Source organism: Dasypus novemcinctus, chromosome 25, assembly GCF_030445035.2.
Source record: "Dasypus novemcinctus isolate mDasNov1 chromosome 25, mDasNov1.1.hap2, whole genome shotgun sequence".
Taxonomy (NCBI): Eukaryota; Metazoa; Chordata; class Mammalia; order Cingulata; family Dasypodidae; genus Dasypus; species Dasypus novemcinctus.
Window position 1 is genome coordinate 34,492,205 of NC_080697.1, and position 25,153 is coordinate 34,517,357.

At 39.0% G+C, this 25,153-nt stretch overlaps 2 protein-coding genes and 1 non-coding gene across 6 annotated transcripts in view; all 3 read right to left on the reverse strand.

Moving 5' to 3' along the window:
- The window catches only part of IAH1 (isoamyl acetate hydrolyzing esterase 1 (putative)), a 37,825-nt gene extending 19,088 nt beyond the window's left edge, over positions 1–18,737 (reverse strand). The window contains exons 1-3 of one of the 4 annotated variants that reach the window (XM_004457204.5): positions 17,887–18,737; positions 15,989–16,041; positions 10,727–10,875 (exon numbers count right to left, since the gene is read on the reverse strand). In XM_004457204.5, coding sequence (XP_004457261.1) covers positions 10,727–10,875; positions 15,989–16,041; positions 17,887–17,967 — 283 coding nt within the window. In that variant the 5' untranslated portion in view covers positions 17,968–18,737. The remainder of the gene's footprint in view (positions 1–10,726; positions 10,876–15,988; positions 16,042–17,886) is intronic. The other 3 variants (XM_004457203.5, XM_071211949.1, XM_071211948.1) reach the window with 3 other exon arrangements.
- On the reverse strand, positions 11,189–11,290 carry LOC111763860 (U6 spliceosomal RNA). The gene has a single exon (XR_002796608.1). It is a non-coding gene; the product is annotated as a U6 spliceosomal RNA (small nuclear RNA).
- Positions 18,738–20,832: 2,095 nt separating the features above from the next.
- CPSF3 (cleavage and polyadenylation specific factor 3) overlaps positions 20,833–25,153 on the reverse strand; it is a 35,671-nt gene continuing 31,350 nt past the window's right edge. Inside the window, exons 16-18 of the mRNA XM_058287894.1 lie at positions 24,249–24,318; positions 21,805–21,901; positions 20,833–20,974 (exon numbers count right to left, since the gene is read on the reverse strand). Coding sequence (XP_058143877.1) covers positions 20,873–20,974; positions 21,805–21,901; positions 24,249–24,318 — 269 coding nt within the window. The 3' untranslated portion in view covers positions 20,833–20,872. The remainder of the gene's footprint in view (positions 20,975–21,804; positions 21,902–24,248; positions 24,319–25,153) is intronic.

The window sequence follows — 25,153 nt, forward strand, 5'->3', positions numbered from 1 at the left end:
GGCACCACACACACACAGAGCTGATGCAGCAAGATGACACAACAAAAAACAGATGCAGTTTCCCAGTTCCACCAGATAATGCAAGTGGACGCAGGAGAACACACAGCAAATGGACACAGAGAGCAGACAATGGGGGGAAAGGGGAGAGAAATAAATGTAAAAAAAAAAAAAGAGGTAATAAACCCTTTCACCTCTCCCTTATAATAATTACCATAATAATTATTTAAAAAAACAACAACACATTACACAGAAGCGGATGTGGCTGAAGCAAATGAGCTCCTGCCTATCACATGGAAGGCCCCAGGTTTGGTTCCGGTGCCTCCTGGAAAAGATGAGCAAGACAGTGGGCTGACACAACAAGATGACGCACCAGGAGATGCAAAGAGGAAACACAATAAGAGAGACAACAAAGCAGGGAGCAGAGGGGGTTCAAACAATTGGGCATCCCTTTCCCACATGAGAGATCCCTGGTTCAGTTCCTGGTGCCTACTAAAGAAAAGACGAGCAGACACAGACAGCACACAGCGAAAGGACAACAGAGCAGACAGTGAGTGTAAACCATGAGGGGGGAAGGAAATAAATTTAAAAAAAACACACACATTAGAGGCATACAACAGCAGATTTGAAATGATAGAAGAAAGAATAAGTGTTACTGAAGACAGAAGAGTTGAAATTGAAGAAAGAAAAAAGAATGGAAAAAATTGAGAGGGGGCTCAAAGAGGTGAATGATAACACAAAATGCAACATCATATGTGCCATGGGAGTTGCAGAAGGAGAAGAGAAGGGGAAAGGGGCAGAAAAGAGTATTTGAGGAAATAATAGCTGAAAATTTCTCAACTCTCATGAAAGAAATGAACCTACATGTCTAAGAAGCACAGCATATCCAATCAGAATAAATCCACATAGATCTATTCCAAGACACATACTACTCAGAATGCCAAAAGTCAAAGATAAAAAGAAAATTACAAGAGCAGCAAGGGAGAAGCAAACTATCACATACAAGGGACACCCAGTAAGACGTTGTGCAGATTTCTCATCAGAATCCATGAAGGCAAGACAACAGTGGTATGAAAAAACTAGGATATTAAAGAAAAACTGCCTGCCAAGAATTCTTTATCCAGCAAAACTGTCCTTCTAATATGAAGGTGAGTATAAAATATTCATAAACAAACGGAAACTAAGAGTTTGTAAAAAATAATCCAACTTTGCAGGAAATATTAAAGGAAGCCTTAGAGCCTCAAAGAACAAGACAGGAAAGAGAGGCCTGGAGGAGAGTACAGGAGAAAGAATAACAGAAAGGATAATCAAAAGAGTGAAAAAACAGAAAAAATGTGATGTGACATATGAAAAGCAAAGAGAACAGTGGAAGTAAATAATGCAATTACAGTAATACCAATGAATATAATTGGATTAAACTCCCCAATGAAAAGATATATGGATTGGATATGGCTCAAGCAGTTGAGCTCCCACCTCCCACATGGGAGGTCCCAAGTTCAGTTTCTGGTAACTCCTAAAAAAACAAAAACAATCAAAAACCAAAGCAAACAAAAAAACCAATTCAGGGCAGCAATGTGGGTCAGTGGTTGAGCAACAGCTTACCACATACAAGATCCCAGGTTCATTTCCCAGCCTCCATTACCTAAAAAAAAAAAAGATATAGGGTGACAGATTGGGGAAAAAAAGGAGCTACCCATATTCTGCTTACAAGAGACTCATATTAGACCCAGGATACAACCAGCTGAAAGTGAAAGGCTGGAAAAAGATACTCCATGCAAATAGTAACCAAAAAAGAGCAGGGGTAGCTATATTAGTATCAGACAAAACAGACTTCAAATGCAAAAAAGTTTTAAGAGATACTGAAGGCCATTATATATTAATAAAAGGGACAATCAACCAGGAAGATATAGTAGTCATAACTATCTATGCACCTAACCAGGGTGCTCGAAAATACATGAGGCAAACTCTAAGAAAAAAGAAGGGAGAAACAGACATCTCTACAATAGTCACTGGAGACTTCAGCACACCATACATATCATTAGATAGAACGACTAGACAGAAGATCAACAAGGGAACAGAGAACTTGAACAACATGATAAACAAGTTAGGCCAAAAAGACATAAACAGAATGCTGCACCCAAACTCGGAGAATTATACATTTTCAAGTGTTCATGGAACTTTCTCCAGGATAGACCACATGTTAGGCCACAACTGCAGGTCTCAATAAATATAAAAAGACTGAAATTATACAAAGAACCTTCTCAGATCATAATGGAATGAAAATGGACATCAATAATAGCCAGGAAAGAAGTTAATTTGCAAATGTATGGAGGCCAAACAACATACTCCTAAATAGTCAGTGGGTCAAAGACAAAAGAGCAATAGTAACTATACTGAGACAAATGAACATGACAATACAGCTTATCAAAACTTATGGGAGATGAAGCAGATATGACTCAAGCAGTTGAGCACCCACCTACCATATGGGAGGTCCCAGGTTTGGATCCCAGTGCTTCCTAAAGAAGATAAGCAAGACATTGAGCAGACACAACAAGATGACAAGATGACACCATGAGATGACTCAATGAGGAAAACCAATGAGAGATAGAAAAATAGGGAGCAGAGGTGGTTTTCAAGTGATTAGGCGCCTCCCTCCCACATAGGAGGTCCTGGGTTCAGGTTCCCGGTGCCCCCTAAAAAGATGAGCAGACACAAAGCGCATACAGTAAACAGACACAGAGAGCAGAGAATGAACACAAATAACATGTGGGGGAGGGAGAAGTAAATGAAATAAATCTTAAACACAAAAAAATGTATGAGATATAGCAAGGGCTGCATCTTTTTTTTTTTTTTTAACTTTTTTTTTTTTTTAAGATTTTAGTTATTTATTTCTCCCCTCCCCACCCCCTCGCCCTGGTTGTCTGTTCTCTGTGTCTATTTGCTGCATCCTGTTTCTTTGTCCACTTCTGTTGTGTCTCTTTTTGTTGCTTCATCTTGTTGTGTCAGCTTTCCGCGTGTGCGGTGTCATTCTTAGGCAGGCTACGCTTTCTTTTGCTCTGGGCGGCTCTCCTTACGGGGTGCACTCCTTGCGTGTGGGGCTCCCCTACGCGGCAGGGCACTCCTTGCAGGGCACTCCTTGCGCGCATCAGCACTACGCATGGGCCAGCTGCACACGGGTCAAGGAGGCCCAGGGTTTGAACCACGGACCTCCCATGTGGTAGACAGATGCCCTAACCACTGGGCCAAGTCCGTTTCCCCAAGGGCTGTATCTTGAGAGAGAAATTTATAGCTCTAAACATTTACATTAAAAAAGAAAGAGCTAAAAATCAAAGATCTAACTGAACAACTAGAGAAACTAGAAAAAGAAGAGCAAACCAATCCCAAAGCAAGCAGAAGGAAAGAAACAACAAAGATCAGAACAGAAATAAATGAAATCAAGAGGGGGGAAAAAGTCAACAAAACCACAAGCTGGTTCTTTGAGAAAATCAATGCAACCGACAAACTCCTAGACTAACAAAGAAAAAAAAAGAAAGAAGCTGCAAATAAATACAATTAGAAATGAAAGGGGGAAAGTTTATGACTGACTTCACAGAAATAAAATGGATCATAAGAGGATATTATGAGAAATTGTATGGCAACAAACTAGACAACCTAGATGAAATGGACAAATTCCTAGAAACACACAACTTACACTGACATTACAAGAATTACAAGAACTTAACAAACTAATCACATTTAAAGAGATTGAATCAGTCATCAAAAATCTCCCAACAAAGGAAGTCCAGGACCAGATGGCTTGACAGGTATATTCTACCAAGTATTTCGAAAAGAATTAACACCAATCCTCCTTAAAGTCTTCCAAAAAATTGATGACGAGGGAAAATTACCCAACATATTTTATGAAGCCAACATCACCCCAATACCAAAGCCTGATAAAGACACTACAAGAAAAGAAAGTTACATATCAATCTCTCTACAGTGAACACAGATGCACAACAAAATACTTGCAAACTGATTCCAACAGCATATCAAAGGACTTATACATCATGACCAAGTGGGATTTATTCCTGGTATGCAAGGCTGGTTCAGCATAAGAAAACCAACCAATATAACAGACCACATTAACAAACTGAAGGGAAAAAAACACATTACCCTCTCAATTGATGCAGAAAAACCATTTGACAAAATCCAGCATCCTTTCTTGATAAAAACACTTCAAAAGATAGGAATAGGGAAGCAGTTGTGGCTCAACTGATAGAGCATCCGCCTACCATATGGAGGGTCCAGGGTTCGATACCCAGGGCCTCCTGATTCGTGTGGGGAGCTGGCCCACGTGCAGTGCTGCCTGAGCACAAGGAATGCCGTGCCGTGCAGGGGTGTCACCCGCGTAGGGGTGCCCCATGTGCAAGAAGTGTGCCCTGCAAGGAGAGCTGCCCCACACCAAAAAAGCGCAGCCTGCCCAGAAGTGGCACCGTACACACAGAGAGCTGATGCAACAAGATGATATAACAACAACAAAAAGTGATAGTTTCCTGGTGCTGCATAACAAGAATGCAAGTGGACACAGAAGAACACACAGCAAATGGACAAAGAGAACAGACAATTGGTGGGGGGCGGGGGGAGGGAGAAGGGGAGAGAAATAAATAAAATAAATCTTAAAAAAAAAAAAGGTTGGAATAGTAGGAAAATTCCTCGGTATGATAAAAGGCATATATGAAAAACCCACAGCCAACATTGTAGTCAATGAGAAAAGGTTGAAACCTTTCTCTCTAAGATCAGTAACAAGTTAAGGATGCCCACTGTCACCACGGATATTCAACATTGTACTAGAAGTTCTAGCTAGAGTAATTAGACAAGAAAAAAAATTAAAGGCATTCAAATAGGAAAAGAGAGTTTAATCTATTTGCAGATCACATGATCCTATATTTAGAAAATTCTGAAATGTCTACCACAAAGCTACATGAGCTAATAAATGAGTTCAGTCAAGTGGCAGGATACAAGATCAATAAGCAAAATCAGTAATGTTTTCATACACCAGTATTGAACAATCTGAGGAGGAAATCAGGAAAAAAATTACATTTACAATAGCAACAACGACAACAAAAATTCAAATACTGAGGAATCAATATAACCAAAGAAGGACAGTACATACATGTAGAAAACTACAAAACAGGCTCGGGTTTGAAACAGAAAGCTCCTGAGTCCAGCGGGCTGTCAATAAACCATTTTTCCTTCTCAAAATAAAACAAAATAAAACAAAACAAAACAAAACAAAAAAACAATGTTTTGTAGTTTTTGGATTATAGATTGCACATCAGTGAAGTAAGTCTGAGAAAAGTGAGTCTTCCATAGCCATATCGGGAACCTGTGGAAAAGACCTCGTTCAAGGTCAAGTGAGACGTCCAAAGAAGAGTGACTCGAGTCTTCAAGATTAAAACAAGCTTGCATGTTACAGGCAACATGGATTCCAGAAGAAATCTTAAAAATAGATGTGAAATGATGGAGAACTTGAAAACAGCTGTACCAAAAAAGACTGTTGATGCAGATGCCTTTGTGAAGATCCAGGGCCCTACCACTGAAACCTGAGAAAAGGCAGAGTGGCTCCAGCAGAAAGGTGAACATTAAAGTGTGTTGCAGGATGGAGAAACGATAGCAATAGCTGGAAGAAAAGGCATCTGGATATCTGTGAGAATGGTGCAGACTTGGCAGTCATCTCTTGAGAGTCAATTACTGCTACATATGGCACAAGAATTCTTGAAATGGACTAAATGCTTTATTGGACTGCTTATTATAAGCATCCTGGGACTGACTGGAATTATTACTGCAGCTGCAGCCTTACATGAAACCGTGTAAACACAGCAATATGTACATGCTTGGCATAAGAATGTTAGTGATTTGTGGCATAGTCAAGAACACATTGATGAACAGTTGAATAATCGGGTTAATGATTTAAAATCGGATGTTTTGCATATTGGAGATCCATTGTATAATTTAAACGTGTTAAGAGGATTGAAATGTGATTGGAATGAAAGCAACTTTTGTATTACTCCTTTTGCCTATACTTCATCAGATACAGTATAGGAAAAAATTAAGAATAATTTGTTAGGCCATAAAAGTAATATCTCTCTGGAAATAATTGAATTACAAAGAAAAAGATATTAGAAATGTTTCATAATCAGATTTAGGTGGCTGATGATAAGGACATATTTTCTGATCTGATTTCACATTTTAACAAGTATAATCCAGTAAATTGGTAGAAATCTCAACATTTGTTATCATCTCTAGGAATAGGACACTGTGTATTGGTCTTGTTGCTCATTGCTGCTGCCAGCCTAGGGCACTGTGTTCACAGAAGACTGCATGGCGTAGATGCTATGGGACAAGTTAATAATCTGGTGCTTGCAAAAACCCTACAGGGAACTCCCCAGGGTCAGTGAGCCTGGCTGGTAGTCAATGATGGGTAAGACTCTCAGAGGAGGGTAACCAAAGACAGGCACAAGCCACCCTGACTAAAACAAAAAAGGGGAAATGTGGGAAACAAAGGCACATTGTTTCCATTAAGGAAGTTTATTTCCTTGACCACTGAGACATACTGTCACCAAGGCTTTATGTGCAGGTCACAAGGCCAGCAAGGAGATGTGTATGTTCAGGTGGAACAAGGCAAAATGAGCAACAAGATTTATAGGCTTGTTTATAGAATAGTGTTGAAGAACATGGTGATTTTGTACCTACAGGTGTAATCATGTAGGTCCTGTACATTAGATGTGTATCTACTTTTACTGGAATGGGTGGTTGTAATGGTAATAACTAACTAGGAATAATTGCCTGCTTTAATGGACTGATGGGGTATAAAAGAAAACTCCTGAGATCAATAAGCTTGTCTGGTGAGTCTGATGAGTCTGTGCTCTCAGTCCCCCTGATCCCAATCTGTCTGTCTTTCATTCCCAATACCCTTCAGGTCGACAATTCCGACAACTGAGTAAAATGCTAGCTGTATGTTTTTCATATATGCACTTTACCATGTTGAGAAAGTTTCCTTCTATTCTATCTTTCATTGTGTTTTTATCAAGAAGGGCGCTGTATTTTGATAAATGCCTTTTCTGCCTCAAAAAAAAAAATACTACAAAACAAAGCTAAAAGATATCAGTGAAGAACTAAACAAATGGCAAGACATTCCATATTCATGGACTGGAAGATTAAATATTATAAAGATGTCAATCCTACTGAAACATTTATAGATTCAATGTAATACCAATCAACAGCATATTTTACAAAAATAGAAAAGGCAATTACCAAATTCATTTGGTAGGGAACGTGTACCAGCATAACCAAAAGCATTCTAAAAAAGAAGAGCGACATGCCAGAATTTCACTGCCTTGCCTTGAAACACATTACAAAGCTACAGTGGTCAAAACAACATACAACAAGGACTGGCAGAAAGACAGACACAATGATCAGTGCAATAGAATTGAGAGTGCAGAAATAAACCCAGACCTCTATGACCAACTGGTTTTTGACAAACCTACCAAGTCCACGTTAACAAGACAAAACAGTCTCTCTAACACATGGCAATGGGAGAACTGGATATCTATAACCAAAAGAAAGAGAATCTCTATCTCACTCCCTATACAAGAATCAACTCAAAATGGATCAAGACCTAAATATAATAGCCAGGCCAATAAAACTACTAGAAAAAAATGCAGGGCAACATCCTAAAGACCTTGTGGTATGTGGTGGTTTTGGACCTTATAACCAAAGCATGCACAACAAAAGAAAAAATTTATTAAGTGGGACCTTCTCAAAATTAAACAGTTTTGCATCTCACAGGACTTTGTCAAAAGTGTGAAAAAGCAGTCAACTCAATGGGAGAAAATTGAGTCGGAAATCACACATCCAGTAAGGGTTTATAGCCATAATATATAAAGAGATGTTACAACTCACCAATAAAAAGACAAAAGACAATTAAAAAATGGGCAGAAGACTTAACAGACATTTGTCCCAAGAAGAAATACAAATGGCAAATAAAAACACATGAAAAAATGTTCAACATCACTTATGATTAAGGAAATGAAAATCTAAAGTACAATGAGGTATCATTTCACAACTATCAGAATGGCCAATATTAAAAAGCCAGAGAACTACAGGTGCTGGAGAGAATGTGGAGAGAAAGGAACACTTCATTGTTTTTGAGAATCTAGAATGGTACAGCCACTGTGTTTGGAAGTTCCTAAAGAAGCTGAATATAGATTTGCCATGTCACTCTGCAATACTACTCACTACTGAGTATATACCCAGAAGAACTGAGAGCAGTGACACGAACAGAATCTGCACATCAATGTTCATTGCGACATTATTCACAATTGCCAAAAGTTGGAAACAGCCCAGTTGTCCATCAACCAATGAATGGATAAACTGGTGTATTCACACAATGGAACATTATGCAGCTGTAAGAAAAAATGAAGTTGTAAAGTATATGACAACATGGATGAACCTGGAGGACATTATGTTAAATGAAGTCAGTTAGACACAAAAGGACAACTACTGCATGACTGCGCTACTATGAACTAAATATACTGTAACATACTGTATGATTCCATTTATATAAAATGTAAATATAAATCAATTTATAAAGATGAAATTAGATTAGTGATTATGTGGGCTGGGGAAGGGGTGTGGAGATTTTTGTTTTGGAGTAATGAAGTGGTTCTAAAATTTTTTGTGATGATGAATGCACAACATTGTGACTATACTAAAAGCCACTGATTAAACACTTTGGATAGGTCATATGGTATGTGAATATATCTCAATAAAACTGAACAAATGTTTGTGCAAGACCAGCCAGAAAGAGCAGCTATGTACATCAGGGTAACAGATTGAGAGGTGAAAGATTTTCTTATTTACTTATTTGCTGTTTTTTTGCCTATTATTATTAGTAGTAGTAGTAGTAAAGATTTATTTTTTATGTCCTCTCCCCCTCCCCCGTTGTCTGCTCTCTGTCCATTCACTGTGCATTCTTCTGTGTCCACTTGCATTCTTGTCAGTGGCACCAAGAATCTGTCTCTTTTTGTTGCGTCATCTCGCTGCATTAGCTCTCCATGCATGTGGGGCCACTCCTAGGCAGGCTGTGCTTTTTTTGCACAGGGCAGCTCTCCTTACAGGGCACATTCCTTGCGCGTGGGGCTCCCCTATGTAGGGGACATCACTGCGCATGGGCTGGCTCACCACACGGGTCAGGAGGTCCTGGGTTTGAACCCTGGACCTCCTATATCAGTTGAGCCAAATCTGCTTCCTGCCTATTATTATTAAAATAATGAAAATGCTCTAATGATTGAAGTGATGATGCACAATTATGTGATTATACCAAATACCACTGATTGTGTACTTTGGATGAACTATATGCTTTATTAATATGTACCAATAAAATTGGTTTAAAAAAAAAGATATTCTCCCACCAGCAATGTTAAGAGTTATCTTATTTCAGACTTATCATCTGTATTATTGTTTAAAATTGTATTTTAGTTGAAAATACAAAAATACCTTATTTTGATTTTTGTTTTGATAATGGAAGTTTTCACATTTTCAAACATATATTAGCTACTAAAATTCTCCTTTTGTGAATTATCTGTTCCTGTCCTTCACCCATTTTTCTATCAGAGTATTTTTCTTATCCATTTCTACATTAATGACATTAACTTTTTATTTCTTTCTGTTTTCAATGCTGTAAATGTTTTCTTCAGTTTCATCTTCTTTTCTTGTTTAGTCTTTAATAAAAACAATCTTTTGATTATTTCATAAACTTATTTATTCCTTTGCAAGCCCTTCTATTGTTTTTATGCTTAGAAAGTGTTTTTTCCCTTGCCCTAAATCTTGTGAAATTCACCTTTAAAAAAAATCTTATATTTTGGAGTTTTCTTCCTTACATTAATTATGTGTATTTATTTAGAATTTGTTTGATGCAAGTTGTAAAGTGAAGATCTGATTTCAATTTTTTCCAAGTAGCTAACTTGCACTTTCTATTAACACCTGAAATTTATATCATCTTTCTCATTGGCAGCAAGGATTCCTTGCATCACAGCACTGTGCCTTCATTATCACTGGTTTCCCCTGGAAGGTCCCACACAGTGTGTCTATAGAAAACAGATTCTCTGGCGCTTGTTATGTGATAGAAGTAGGAACATGGAAGAAACCTCAGGAAACTGACTACGCAACTTTTTAAAATGTGAATTTTTTCCTTTGTACCATGCTCTTCTTTTATGAATAGGAAAGGAAGAGGGAAAGGCCTGTACTTAGCTAGCTTTTCTACTGGTCACAGCAGCAATTATCCAGAAAACAAACAGACATGTCTCGTTTTCAACGTCCATGTATAGCACCACCCAGAGTTTAAGCATACACCTGATTCAGGATCCATGCTGCTGTGAAACTCTTCTTTTTTAGTCAAATGATTCAAATTGTAAGCTGTACAATTTGAGCCCTTAACTGCCAATTTCATCAACATTAAAATGTTTCAAATTCTAGGTCTGCCAGCAATCGAGGTCAGGTGGAAAAGGAGTCAGGATAAAATGAAAGGACACTGAAGTTAGAATACATACATAGGAACTCATTATAAGCTTCATAAACTTTACCTATTGGGAGACAGGCAAACAGTGGAAAAAACTGTCTACATTTAAGTTTACTGTAATAAAGTAAAAATGATTAGAAATGAGCTAGAAAAACTGAACAAAGTCTTTACCTTTTAAAGCACTGTCATTGGCACCAAAGAAAATTGTAACTGCTACAGGGTTGTCCGGACTGGTACCTTTCCTGATTAGTCTTGGAAGGATAATTTTGGCCCATCTGGTATTGTATCCTGAAAATCCACGATTCAGAACATCACATTTTCTGAAATGAAAAGTTTAGACATATAAATTGTGGGCAAAGGATTCATTTAGCCAAAGTTTAATGAAGTTGAGCCCTCTGGGCTTGCAATCCTTTGCTGATATTACATGACTGATTCAGCCCCAGGTTTTACTTTGATAAGAGCAATAAAATAGGTGAAGCATGCTATTCATGCTTAAGCTATAAAAGACACAGGTAAATGCACCATATTCCTCAATGAGAGAGGCTATGAGTAATTATGTACAAAGGAGCTCTGATTTAGTTTGCAGAATAATTTCATGGATGGCACAAAGGTTTTTTGTTTTTTGTTTTTAATAAAAATATGGCACCCTTCACAAATTCACTTGTCTTCCTTGTACAGGGGCCCTGCTCGTCTTCTCTATCATTCCAATTTTAGTATATGTGCTGAAGTGAGCGCCAGGGTAAGCTTTTAAAATGGAGTTTACAAGAGATGTTAACCTGAGCAAGTATCTTATATACAAGGTCATTAATGAGCTGGAATTCAAATGTAATAATGATTTAGTTTAAGGTAACTATATAGAATATTTAAGGTTTTTGGTTTTGGTTTTATTCAATAATTTCAGTAAATATATTGGTTGTGTTTTAGTTTAAACTAGTTCATTAATATGCAGGTTTCCTTCTTAAAATTATTAATAGTTTGATATACAGTACAGTATGGCACAATAATGAAAACAACAGGCAAAGACACTGAGCCAGGCTGCCTGGGTTTGTACTCTAGTTTCCCCCCTTACTAGCTGTGTAACCTTGAGTACGTTATTTTGCTTTGTTACATGTAAAGTGAGGATAATCAAAGTTCAGGATCAATTAGACAACATATTTACAACACCTAATACAATACTGGTTATTATTTTATCATCTTGGCAAAATGACATCATCTGGAATTTGCTTCATGGTGGGGACTATAGACAGGTGATGGGTACATGAGTTTATTACACTGCATGCAACCGTTGCTGTTCAAGGTGTTTAAAGTTGTCCATAAGTTAAAAAAAAAAAAAAGAATCTTGGGGTTCAATTTGTGGTTAGGAAAATTGCTGTGGTTCCTTTATGTAGGTTAAATACCTTTATGTGGTTCCTATATGTAGGTCAAATACCTACATACAAGTAACTAAATAGAGAGACTAGGGCACCAAGGAATAACTCCACAGACTACAATGCCAGGCTCCTAACCCCAAAGAGAGTAGCAGGAGGGGTCTCATTTTTATACTATTCTGAAAGCTTTCAGGAAACATTTATAAATCTCAGGAATAACAAGCAAACAAACAAAAAAATCCAGCCATATTTATTTCTAAGAGAAATTCTTAGTGATTTTAAATGTAGTCATTATCACAAAAAGCAATTTTTAAGATTCCAATCACTCATAAAACTCTAAAATGGGATACACTAGAATTTGACAAAGTGAATCTGTCTTACTTCCATCCAATTGGTTTAGTCACCCAGCATTTAAAAGGATAGCACATCTGAATTTCTCTGGGTTGAATAAAATGGTCAATAGCGCATAAACTATTCAAAAGGACAGAGAGACTGGAAATTAAGAGGGTTTCATATAACTTCATGAATAAGAGGCATTTAAGTTGAGATGAGAATGGAAAAAAGCTAAGAATTAACTGAGAATTCCTCTCAAAACATCCAAGTTCTGTAAGATTGCCTTCCAGAAAGAATGAAAGGTTATTTCAAAAGGGCACATCTTTAAAAGCAAACAGCAGAGACTCTTAAAAACTAAAAAAGTTGAGTTATTCAACTCCTTCAAACCAATTATTTTTGGTTAAAAAAATATGTGGATAAAGCTAAAAATATATACAGGCTGGCCACAAAATCTAGAAATACAGATGCTGTGATTTTATTTATTTACATATTAAAGATGGCCTTGATATTATGGATAGCTGCTCGTTTTCCAGATTTTAAGAAGATAATAAAGGAAATGTGACAAAATTGTTAAAAATAGCTATAAGGTATACAAAGCGTATATACAAAGTTCTCTGTACTTACTATTCTTGCAACTTTTGTGTAAGACTCAAACTGTTTCAAAATAAAAAGTTAAAAATAAAGTTTAAGGAAAGCAGATGTGGCTCAAGTAAATGGGCTCCCGACTACGATACTGGAGGTCCAGTTCGATTCCCAGGGCCTCCTGGTGAAGGTAAGCTGACCCACTCGGCAAGCTGGCCCAGGCAAAGAGCTGGCCCAAGCAGGAGTGCTGGAGCAGCAATATGATGCAATAAAAAGAGACACAGAGAGACAATATGAGGCACAGCAGACCAGGGAGCTGAGGTGCCACAAGAGATTGAGCACCTCTCCCCCACTCCGGAAGGTCCTGGGATCAGTTCCCAGTGCAGCCTAAAGAGAAGACAAACACATACAGAACAACACACAGCGAATGGACACAGAGCAGACAGTGAGGGCAAAACAATGGGGGGGGGGGGGGGGGGCAAAAAATAAATAAATCTAAAGAAAAAAGTTAAAAAATGGAATGGTTTTTTAAAAAATTAAATGCTTTTTGTAACAAAAAGCAGTAAAATTAAAATTAAAACTTAAAGATATCATTGTAGGATAAGGACTGTACACTAATTATATATTTTAATATGTATATAGGCAGTACACAGGGCTGATATAGTAAGAGGCCCTTAATAATTTTCAAACTTGGAAATCAGATTAAATTAAAACATTAATTCAGGGATGTGCAGATGGCTGAAGCAGAATGCCAAGGTCTACAAAACAATCACCCTAAATAATAACATAACTAAAGAATGACTAGCTTTGCCTATAGGAAGAACATGTACTTAGAAGTGTGAGTAATCCCTTCTGTCTGATGGTACCAACTTTTGTTCAAATGCACAATTTTCATTTATAATAGGTTCTTCTGAGCTTCACTGATATGAGTGTGCTTAGGAGAGGGAGGCATTTTCAATGCTTGAGCCCAGAGGCTGAGGGGAGACCCTGAATGGGGATGAAATGTACCCAGGTAAGGCCTCCTGGTGAAGTCATCCAGCAGCCATTTGGGTGCTTTGCATCTCAACAAGATGCTTTTGAAAAAAGTTATATAAGTAAATCATTAGCAGATTATATGTTCTCTCTTCTCATAATTACTCTCAATTTTGAAAAATAACTGCCTTCTAGTTAAGTGAACTTTAGCAAGCGTAACTACAAACCGTCAATTCTGACAAGATTTTAGGACTATGAAACAGTCACGTGTCTGAACATATGAAACATTTGAAATGGGTGGAGTTTTTCAGGCTATTTGAATAATTATTTATCTTTAAACCGTGACTTTATTTGTTCATAAAAGGTTAATGGGTGGGAATGGATGTGGCTCAAGCAGTTGGGCTCCCATCTACCACATAGGAGGTCCAGCGTTCGATACTCCTGTTGAAGGTGAGCTGGCCCACACAGGAGTGCCGGCCGACTTGGAGAGCTGGCATGGCAAGATGACACAACAAAAAAAAGACACACAGAGGACAGACAATAAGAGACACAGCAGAACAGGGAGCTGAGGTGGCGAAAGAGAATGATCACCTCTCTCCAACCCCGGAAGGCCCCAAGATCAGTTCCCAAAGTCACCTAATGAGAATACAAGCAGACACAGAAGAACACACAGCAAATGAACACAGAGAGCAGACAATGGGGGCAGGAGGGTAAATAAATGAATCTTTTTAAAAAAAGGTTAATGGGCTAATTCAAGTTATTAGATTACTAAAAATAAAAAGCTAAATTTTATTGAGCACTTACTATGTTCGAGGCACTGGACTAATCAAGTACACATGAGCCTATTCAATTCTCCTCACAACCTTGTAGGCATTCCTTGTATCCCCAGAGATTAAGCCTAACATGGGCTCTGGAGCCAGACCACTTGCTACTCATTTGCTATGTGACCATGGGCAAGTTATTTAACTTCTTTCCACCTTTTTTTCCTCAGTTATGACTAGGAGAATAAAAATACTTTATATTACAGGGTATTATAAAGATTTACTTGGAACACTTGGCACAGTGGCACATAATAAGCATTTGATAAAAGTTAGCTATTAAACCTCTTATGTTTTTTTTAAAATTTTTAAAAATATTTATTTATTTCTCTCCCCTTCTCCCCACCCCACCCCGGTTGTCTGTGTTCTGTGTCTATTTGCTGCGTCTTCTTCTTTGTCTGCTTCTGTTGTTGTTAGCGGCGTGGGAATCTGTTTCTTTTTGCTGCGTCATCTTGTTGTGACAGCTCTCCGTGTGTGTGGCGCCATTCCTGGACAGGCTGCACTTTCTTTTGCACTGGGCGGCTCTCCTTACGGGGTGCACTCCTTGCACGTGGGGCTCCCCTACGCGGGGGACACCCGTGTGGCACGGCACTCCTTGTGCGCATCAGCACTGCGCATGGGCCAGCTCCACACGGGTCAAGGAGGCCCGGGGTTTGAACCGTGGACCTCCCATGTGGTAGACGGATGCCCTAACCACTGGGCCAAGTCTGCTTCCCAGCTCTTGAGAGCTGACACAACAAGATGACGCAGCAAAAAGAAAACACAGATTCCCACGCCACTAACAACAACAGAAGCAGACAAAGAAGATGCAGCAAACAGACACAGAGAATAGACAACCGGGATCGGGGGGAAGGGGAGAGAAATAAATAAGTAAATAAAAATCTTAAAAAAAAAAAGACTATATTGGGGAAAGGATGTAGTTCAAGTGGTTGAGCACCTGCTTCCCATGTACAAGGCCCAGGTTCGATCCCCAGTATCTCCTAAAATCAAACAAAAAAATACATATATTGCTTTCTTTCAACTTAACTCCTCACTAGTCATGTAAATCATACTCACCATAATAATATGTGAAAAAGAACTTCAGTCTTTTTTAGATGAATAGCCATATTTTTTTAATCCAAATGCCTAATACATTTTTTTGTAATTTTTCTGTTTTGATTTCACATGGTGGTAAAATCCTTTTGCATTAAACCCCAAATGCCTGCCCTTCCTCCTCTGCTTCCCTCCCATTGCCCTGAAAGGCAAGCAAAGATCAACAGAGGAACTTACAGTTAGAAAATGTATCATTCACTTTTTCTTTTCCTGAGATACAATTTCATTTTCCATCAATAAAACTCAGGTATCAATCAAACTTTTCTCACCTGACCAGCCTGTCAGCCAGTGATGCTCCCCATCCACCCTGCTGAAAGGAAAACTGAAGAAGAGAAGTACATTACTACTTATTAGTGTTGTTAAAACATTTTAGTGAAGGAATTTGGATTAGCAACTCCCCTTTTGCCTTCCCTTTGCTCCCCCTGTGTTCTTGGCCTTCATCATTTCATCTGCTTAGGGGAGGTCATTTGAGGGATTACTGTACCTTCATCTCAGCAGCATTCTAGAAATAAGGAGTATATTTTTCTTCCCTATAAATTGGATTTGAGCCAGGAGTGTACATTCTATTCACTGTTACCTAGAAAAGCTTCTTTAAAACACTACATACAAGGAAGCAGACTTGGCCCAATGGATAGGGCGTCTGCCTACCACATAGGAGGCCTGTGGTTCAAACCCTGGGCTTCCTTGACCCATGCCAAATAAATAAATTTAAAAAAACACAATAAAAAAATTTTTTAAAAGAAAAATATAGAAAAAAACCCCAAAAAACTACATACATGAGATAAAATCAATGTTGTTCATTAGGAAATGCAGTCCACGCCAATACCTCTTAATTGTTGAGAGAATAAGAAAATACACTGCTTTCTTAATTACAGAAGTCAAGGTAAACACCTTTGATATACATTCCCCTTGGAAATGGAAAGACCTTATTGCCCCAGATTTCTAAAATGGTAACAACTACTGGCATCGAAACACACTCGTTTAGAAAGTCATATCTGACTGCTATAAAAATAAAAGAAACATAAGTAATTTTTAAAATTCATTCCCTCCCTAAAGTAAGAACATATATTTCCAATAATTTTTCCTTAATGTGAGCTGAAATGATCTTGGGTATAACGATCTTTTTCTACTTTATACTTAGAGGCATTTTATTTTCAAGGTCAGCCATTAACTGTCTAACCTGTTCCACCAGAGGAAGCACAGGGGTGCATTCGTTAATTGTTTTCTGCCTGGAGGGAACTGGCTATACAAAACTCTGCAGGCGGGGTGGGGGGTATTTGGGAACCTCTTTTATTTTTTGAATGTAACATTTAAAAAAATAAAATAAAGAGATCGCAGGAAAAAATTTAAAGAAGAAGAAGGAAAAAAAAAAAAAACAGCAGGAAGAGATTCTGCCATCAGGGTCTATGCAGAGAAGCCCCTCCGGAGTCCCCCTCCCTGGGTTAAAGCAGTAGGAAACTCAGTGTATGACAACAAGCACAAATGACTGTCTGTGAGGGACTAAAACCAAATTTCTTGAAAAGGAACAGCCCTTGCCGAAGATGACACTAAAATTAAAATTGTACCAGGTCATCCTAAAATCCGCGAAATCTGTGAAAAATGTCGCAAGAAAAAGCAACGGAACTAAGCTGACTTTGGCTTTGTCACCCCGGCACGAACTGGACAAGTCACCTCACTTCCTACACCTGCCTCACCTATAAACATGTGTGGAAGTACTGCCTAGACGGTATCATTATTCCTAAAGATATTAAAACTAAGAATCACAGCCAGGAAATTACCAAGGGAACCTGGGACTGCTGGTACACAACGTTCATTAAAGCGTGTTGCGGGAGATAAAGTCTCGGATTGAGCGCGCCCTCCGCTAGGGTGGGGAAGCCAGGGCATTGTGGAGAACGGTGGCCTCTGGAGTCTCGTGACGAACGGAATGGACTGAAAGGGTAGAAGGGGGTGGGGCGAGGGAGCGCGGACAGCCAGGAGACTGCGACTTGGACCCGAGCCCGGGGTATGTGGGCACCCCGAGAACCGGCAGGAACCAGAGGGCGTAGGCGAGGACGCACAGACTGGGGGCCCCCTGAGGGCCAGGGCAGGAACTGAGCCCCGAGGCCTTGGCGGGCTGCCGCACGAGGACGCGCTCCAGGCTTCCCCGGGGAGCCCGGGGCGGCGGTACCTGGGTAATAGAGTCTCCGAAGAGCAACACACGGGGCCAGAATAGGTTGCTCCCGCAGCCCACCGCCTGGCACAGCGCCATAGCAGGTACCGGCTGAGCGGCGAAGGCCTGGAAGGATATTCAAGCAAGGGCGGGGCTGGACCAGACCGGATATCCGAGTAGCGGCGGTCGAGTCTAGGCCGGATATTCTGTGAGATGGGCGGGGCGACTTCCGGGCTTTCTCGCACCCAGCGCGCCTCTCCTCGGGCTCCGTTCGCGCCGGTCCTAATGAAGGCCGTGAAGAGGATGGGCCAACAGGCGTTTAAATCGTTGTCTCTTGGTTACTTGTTTTGTCCGTGACAGGCAGCTCGCCCTCTGGCATCCATTCGTTTAGTAGCTATCTCAGGGAGCTCTTCGTCCACCCGGAAGACGCGAGGCGGGGCGGGGATAGCAGGGCTGGGATAGCAGGGCTGGGGTTTGCGGGAGTCAGACCGCGTTTCCAGATGAAGCGCCCAGACCTGCGCTCACCTTCAGCGCCGAAACCTGGGCGAGGCGGAAGCGTACCTGGGTGCAGTAGGGTACCTGTCTGCCTCTTCGCCCCTCTTGTCACAGTGTCATCTGTCAATTCCCCCAGTGAAAAGGAACCCTGAAAAGAAAGCGACTTGACGCCGCTGTCAAAGCAGAGATCACACAGAGCCTGAAAGCTACTTCTAAAAAAGAGCTTCGGCTATGTTTCAGCAAATGGCAGTAGTGTGAAATAAGGTGCGGGAGGGAAGTACTTCCAAGGAAATTCATCATATAATCATCTAATATTTAAAAGAATTTACTCACGGAGCTTTAATAACCTCACTGTGGGATGAATTGTGATGAACGTGATAAAATGGGTCAGGACTTTCTGAAACAACTGAGCTTTAGGTTAAAACCGGAAGGGCTGAGGGCGTAGTGCACTTTAGAAAAATTGAAATCTTTCATGTGATTGGATATAGAGGTATCAAAATGAGAGCGTGGTTGGGGTTGGAGAGGCAATTAGGATATTAGCTGAGTATGATCAAGGCTTCATGCCAAAATCATCTGGGGAACTTTGAATGTATATATACTGGAAAAGGGCTCCCAAACTCAACTTTTGATGGGAAGAATTGGAAGTTAGTGAAGTCTTTTTTTTTTTTTTTTTTTTTTTAAGATTTTCTCTCCCCTTCCACCCCACACCCCACACCCCTCACCCCCTTGTCTGTTGTCTGTGCCTATTCACTCTGTGTTCTCCTGTGTCCGCTTGCATTCTTGTCAGACGGCACTGGGAATCTATGTCTCTTTATTGCATCACCTTGCTGAGTCACCTCTCTGTGTGTGGCCCCACTCCTGGGCGGGCTGCGTTTTTCATGGGGGGTGCACTCCTTGCACGCGGGGCACCCCTGCTTGGCACAGCGCTCCTTGCACGTGGGGCACCCCTGCTTGGCACACACTCCTTATGCACAGCAGCACTGTGCATGGGTCAGTTCTCTACACCGGCCAGGAGGCCCTGGGCATTGAGGCCTGGACCTCCTATATGGTAGGCAGACGCTCTATCAGTTGAGCCACATCCACTTCCCTGTCAGTAAAGTCTTTAATGCTTCTAAGGTATGCCAATGTGCAGCCAGTGTGGAGCATTCCATTTAGGCCAAGCTAAGGTGTTTTGACTTAATCCTAACCACACTGAGGAAGCCACTGAAGATGTTAAGCTGGGGAGGCTTGAAATCAGATGTTTATTTCAGAAGTCGGCTATAAGGAGTGAAGATGGAGGTTGTTCCAGGAATTCAGAAAGGCGAGGAAGAAGACAAATAGATTTGAGTAATTTAGAATCCTCATTAACTCAAGTTGGTTACCTCAGAGAGGGATTAGGGGAAAGAACACTTTTTTTTTTTACTGTATATCTTTCTGTATTTTTAAAATATTACAAGAAATGTGCTTTTTGTAACATTTTTAAGCCTATATTATAAACTCTCATATGACACTTGTCATTAATCCATAGAACATTAGTTTGGACCAAAGACAAAAGGAGTCTTATAGAAATAAATATATTTCATTTTAAGTGACAGGTAGAGTCACAAATTGAAGTTTGTCATCAAAGCCCCTCAGGGAAGAAGTGGTCAACGGTTATAAGTAGGGAGGCTAGATAAGGACTAAATAATATTGATGCGATTTAGTAATAACTGGTGACTTTAGCTTGAGAGTGACTACAGGCAATTCTTTTAAGAGGTTTGGCTGCAAAGGTCAGAGCTGGCTCGTGTACTTGCTAGGCTCACCTCCTTCTGGAGAGGTACTATCACTACTATCATTGAAGCAGATACCTAAGAAGCCCTAGGAGAGTCTACCTGCTCCCTTAGCAGACAGCACTGGGGATTCCTGTGTCCAGTTACTTGCAAATCTGAATTACATGATACTTCAGGAAACTGCAAATTAACTGTAATTAATGTGAATTAATTTACACATAAAACCATTCAACAATTCACGTTAATATAATTGAATTTAAGTCATAAAAATTATATCTTGAATATCCCTGAATACATACTATACAAAGAAAATATAATAGATTCCCAAAAGTCATAATCTTACAAATTTAAAAGTTAGGCAATTTTGCAAAGGTATCACTTGTGATAATCTCTCTTAATTCAAATTCAGAATATGGGTTTGAAAATACAGACCACTGTGTATTTTCTTTCCTTTAAAAAGTACAATAAGACAAATTTGATTCAGTTGCTACAAGCATATCTTTAAAAGTTTCAATGGGAATTGCACATATATGTCTGGAAGCAGAACAAAGAAATTCTAAAATAATGATCAATTTGTTTAGTAATTAGTTCTAGAATAAATTAGTTGGTAATTCAGCATTTTTCAAGCTGTTAGCATAAAGGCCATTTGATGTCAAAAGTAAGTAGGCTATCCCAGGGAACTAATGTGTTTTATTTTAAGTAAGAGAAGTAGAGTCAAGCATTAAAAAAAAAGTTTTAATGTATACAAAGACAAAAAGTTATCAATGAACTGGCAGAAGGGCCTCATAGAGTCTTTGTGCAGCCAGTTCCACCATTTCTCGGAGGGATTCATCATCTTCACTTCCTTCTTCACATTCTACACTCTGAAAGTGAAAACACAAACATAACTTTCAACTTAAGTCTACAATTAATATATGGAAGACAAATTAATTCTCTTTATAAAAAACATTGCCTGTGTGGGTGGAAATCATGGTAGGACTGATTATCAGGGACCAAATTAGGTACACTGCACACCTGGGGGGCAGGCTACCTTTATGCAGAAAGAGATTCCTTACAGCCCAGCTAAGAAGCACAATGACTGGGTCTAATTAGAGATTAATTTGGGGAAGAAAAAAAAAAAAGCCCTGTAAACTACATTTCCTTCCAAGCCCAAGTTTTGATCCAGTAAACAATATTGTTCATAGACGTACTCTATTTTTCTATTGAGGTAAAAAAAAAAAAACTTTTCCCAAAGCACCTATATAGTCAAAGAACATAAAAAAGAAATGTAAAACATGTTATTTAGTAGAGGTGTTTTAATTCGTTTATCTGTGTGGAAATACTTATGTGAGATCTGCTGGTGTGAGATCAGTATAGGTACCATGCTGTATAATTTTTTTTTTTTTTTTAAAGTCACTTGGATCTTGCTTGTACAAACAGAAAAGCATCAACTTGATGACAAATTAGAGAACTGCTAAAGTAAATTAAGGGATATTTTACAAAAGGAAAACAATGGAATAATATACAAGTGCTCAGAATATATAAGATGTAGTGAATAAAAAGCACAGGATATAAAACTTAATATTCAATTTAAACATACTATGTAAAAAAAAGGAAAACACTGGAAGGAAATGCCATAATACAAAAGTAACCTATTAGGTATGGGATCACAGATTTATCTTTTCCTGAAATGTAAGAAGGAACAGCTACATACCCGGGTCTCCAGATTTATATTAGCAGTTTTTCCGTCTACTGTGACACTAAGAATAGAACCATCTTTTACACTTACACAATCTTCCCCAAATATGTCCCTTAAAATAAACAAAGATGCAGTATTAGTGGAAAAAAATACATTACCTGGGCAGAGTACAGCTTTATGTATTTGGGGAAAAAATAAAATTCAAGATAGGCCCTAATTCTGAAGCACAATACAATTAATTACATACTTTTTTTTAGGAGGTACCAGAGATTGAACCTGGCACTTTATAAGTGCAGAGCAGGCGCTCAATCACTAAGCTACACCCACTCTGCCAACTGTATACTTTTATATACTCGCTGAGATAAATTCCCATTCACCTTTATATATTTTATTAATTTTATAAAACAGGTAAATTATACAAACATAATTTTTAAAAAATGCTCTATTCAAAATAAACAACATACCAAAAAAACAAAACAAAATAAAACAAGAATGCTCTATTCAGCAGATATTGTGCTAGCATTTTATATACATTTTCTTAACTTATAATAATTTTGGTAAGGATTCCCTTATACAAGGAGGAAAAGAAGACAGAAATTAAGTGATTTTCTCAAAGTTACACAGCTAGTAAGCCAAAAGGCTGGTACGCAAATCCAGTTACTAGGTTTAAATGGCTCCAGAGTCCACTCTGTTTAGCTGTTCACACCTTTCAATCTATTTTGAGTTAATTAAATTTGGTATTTACTAAACACCTCTTATGTGCTAGGTGCTGGGGATTCAGAAACCAGTTAGGACCTGTCTCTGTCATGGAAGAGCTACAGTTTAATCATTAATTTCAGCATTCTTCCCCATTAAAGAGATATTCATAAACTAGTACAACCATAGACTAGAAGTTGAAAGGAACAGGAAGTCAGTGAATCTATAAAATCCAGAGAAACTAGTCATCCTTTGGACAGCCAAGCACAAGACAATATCTCATTAAACTGGAGGGAGAAGGGATGAATTTTTAGGAAATTAATGTTAATAAGTATGCTTGAATAAATTTGGCTGGGTAGCCATTGAACTTTAAACATAGAAACATATTCAAAAGGAGAAGAAAAAAGGTTTCATTTTCATGTAATCAATAACAGGTAGTGCTAAAGAAACCAATATATTTATTCCTATATAGCTGTAAAATTCTAAATGACTAATAAGCTGCCTTTTTCAAGGTATAATCAATTTGAAACGTTAAATACTCTGGAATCTCAAGATTCATGAGACCAAAGCTCTATATCTCATATTACTGTTTCTAAATGAGGGAGGGGGAAGAGGGGTTGGGGGGGTAGGATAGTAGGAGAGAGAGGTGGGAGAGTGGGATAAAGGACTGGGGGGGGGGGGGGGGAGAAAGCCAGAGTGGGAAGTAAAGTTGAAGGGCAGCGTTCCCTCAGCACAGCTTAAACTGCGTAACTGTGACAACATGCACTTACATTCAAAACCACCAACTGCTATTCAGAAGAAAGCTTTACTTTAGGGGAAACCAGGTTTTCCAGTTCCTTTAAAGCCACTGGGAACAGTCGCCCAATAGCAGCAGTGTTGCAGTTACACTCCCCAGGCAGGCACAGGTGAGCACAACTACCTACCTTCCCTTTAACCTGGGGTCCCAAGCAGTGTGTGAGCACTGGTGTATTCTACCCCTCACCCCCACCCCCAGGGAGAAGTTCCACAGCTCTTTCCAGACTGTCAAAGGGTTGGTGTTCTAAAAGTGAGAATGACTTCAGACTCCAAAGCTAGGAGTAAAGTCTTTTACAAAAAAAGAGTAAGAGCACTGGGGGCTACTATAGCTACAGGGTTGGGACCCAACAAACATAACATGCTGCCCTTTAAAAGGCAATGGAAATCACTGTGCCTGCAAGGCGAGATGGCTTTGATTTGTAAAACAAGCAATAATTTAAATGACAACATAAAGAACATTTTTCTGAAGACCTATGATGGCCTCTGTAAACAAAGCCTACCATCTTTTATTTATATTTATTAATTTTATCATCCATATTATAAACGCCATTAAATGGCTCCTTAAAAAATTACCAGTTTGGAATTTGGGGGAAAGAAGCAGAAATGTTAACATAATACTTAGAATTGCTAACAATGCTTTATCTTTGCTGAATATGCCCCTTCATGTAAGAACATCCTAAGGCTCTATGGTAAGTAAAACTTACTTCACTTAAGTCATGGAGAAATGACTTACAAGCAGGTCATACATACTTGGAATTAGCTAGAGTGTTTGTCTGGAAAGGATCTGAAAGATCACTCAGTTTGAACTGCTCCCTTCAGTGACAGAAAGCAGGCACCCAGAGTGAAGTGACCGTATCTGAACCACACAGCTGTTCGTGATTGAGTCTGACTGAATTGAATCTAGGACTTCTTCCTTCCCATCCTCTGTCTTATCCCCCTTGTTCAGCAATAATGGGTGAAAAACTTACTGGAGCATGATCTCCAACCTCTTGCTATAAACATGCATTTCTAATTTTTTAGAAACCTTATGTACAGCACCTGGAATAAAAAAAAAGTGACAGTTCAGTTTCCAAATTCCTGTATTAACTTCCAAACCAATAATCAGAGCAGAGTTTACTAAGTCAAAGTAATTAACTATGGAACACTTAGAGTGACAAACAAATATACTTATATACCTGCTATGGAAAATCAATATTTTCTTCACTTAATTACATGTCCTCATTAAAGAAACACAAAATGACATTTAAATTTTTAAACTTTCCGACGTTTCATTTACGAGCAAAAGTGAGTGAAATTTTAACTCCAAGAGTGCTAGTGGCACAACCAAGGGTGAAAGATCTCTGCAGTCTTTTTTCTTATCTAAAACATTATGTAAATTCAGTATTCTACTACCCGAGTTTATTTTATTAAAAATTAAAATTTAAAGTTATTTGCCAGTCAAACTACTTAGCTTCCCCCACCAAACAAAGCAATTTGACAGTTCAGGATGATGACCCATAATCAAGCTGGAACTTAAGTATGCCCTGACACATCACCAAGCACCTCCCAGCCCATCAATGGCAGCAGTGCCGTTCAACACAGAGTTACCAAGTGACCCAGCCTTTTACTCCCAGATATTTATCCAAGAGAAATGAAAGCATGTGCAAGCATAAACTTGTACACAAACAGTTATAAAGTTAGCCAAAAGGTGCAAATAACCCAAATGTCCATCCTCTGATGAATGGAAAAACAAAATGTGGTCTATCTGTACAATGGAATGTTATCTGGCATAAAAAGAATTAAGTACTGATTTGTACTACAAGGTTGGGTGAACTTTGATAACCTTATGCTGAGTCAAAGAAGCCAGACACAAAAGGGCACATATCATATGATC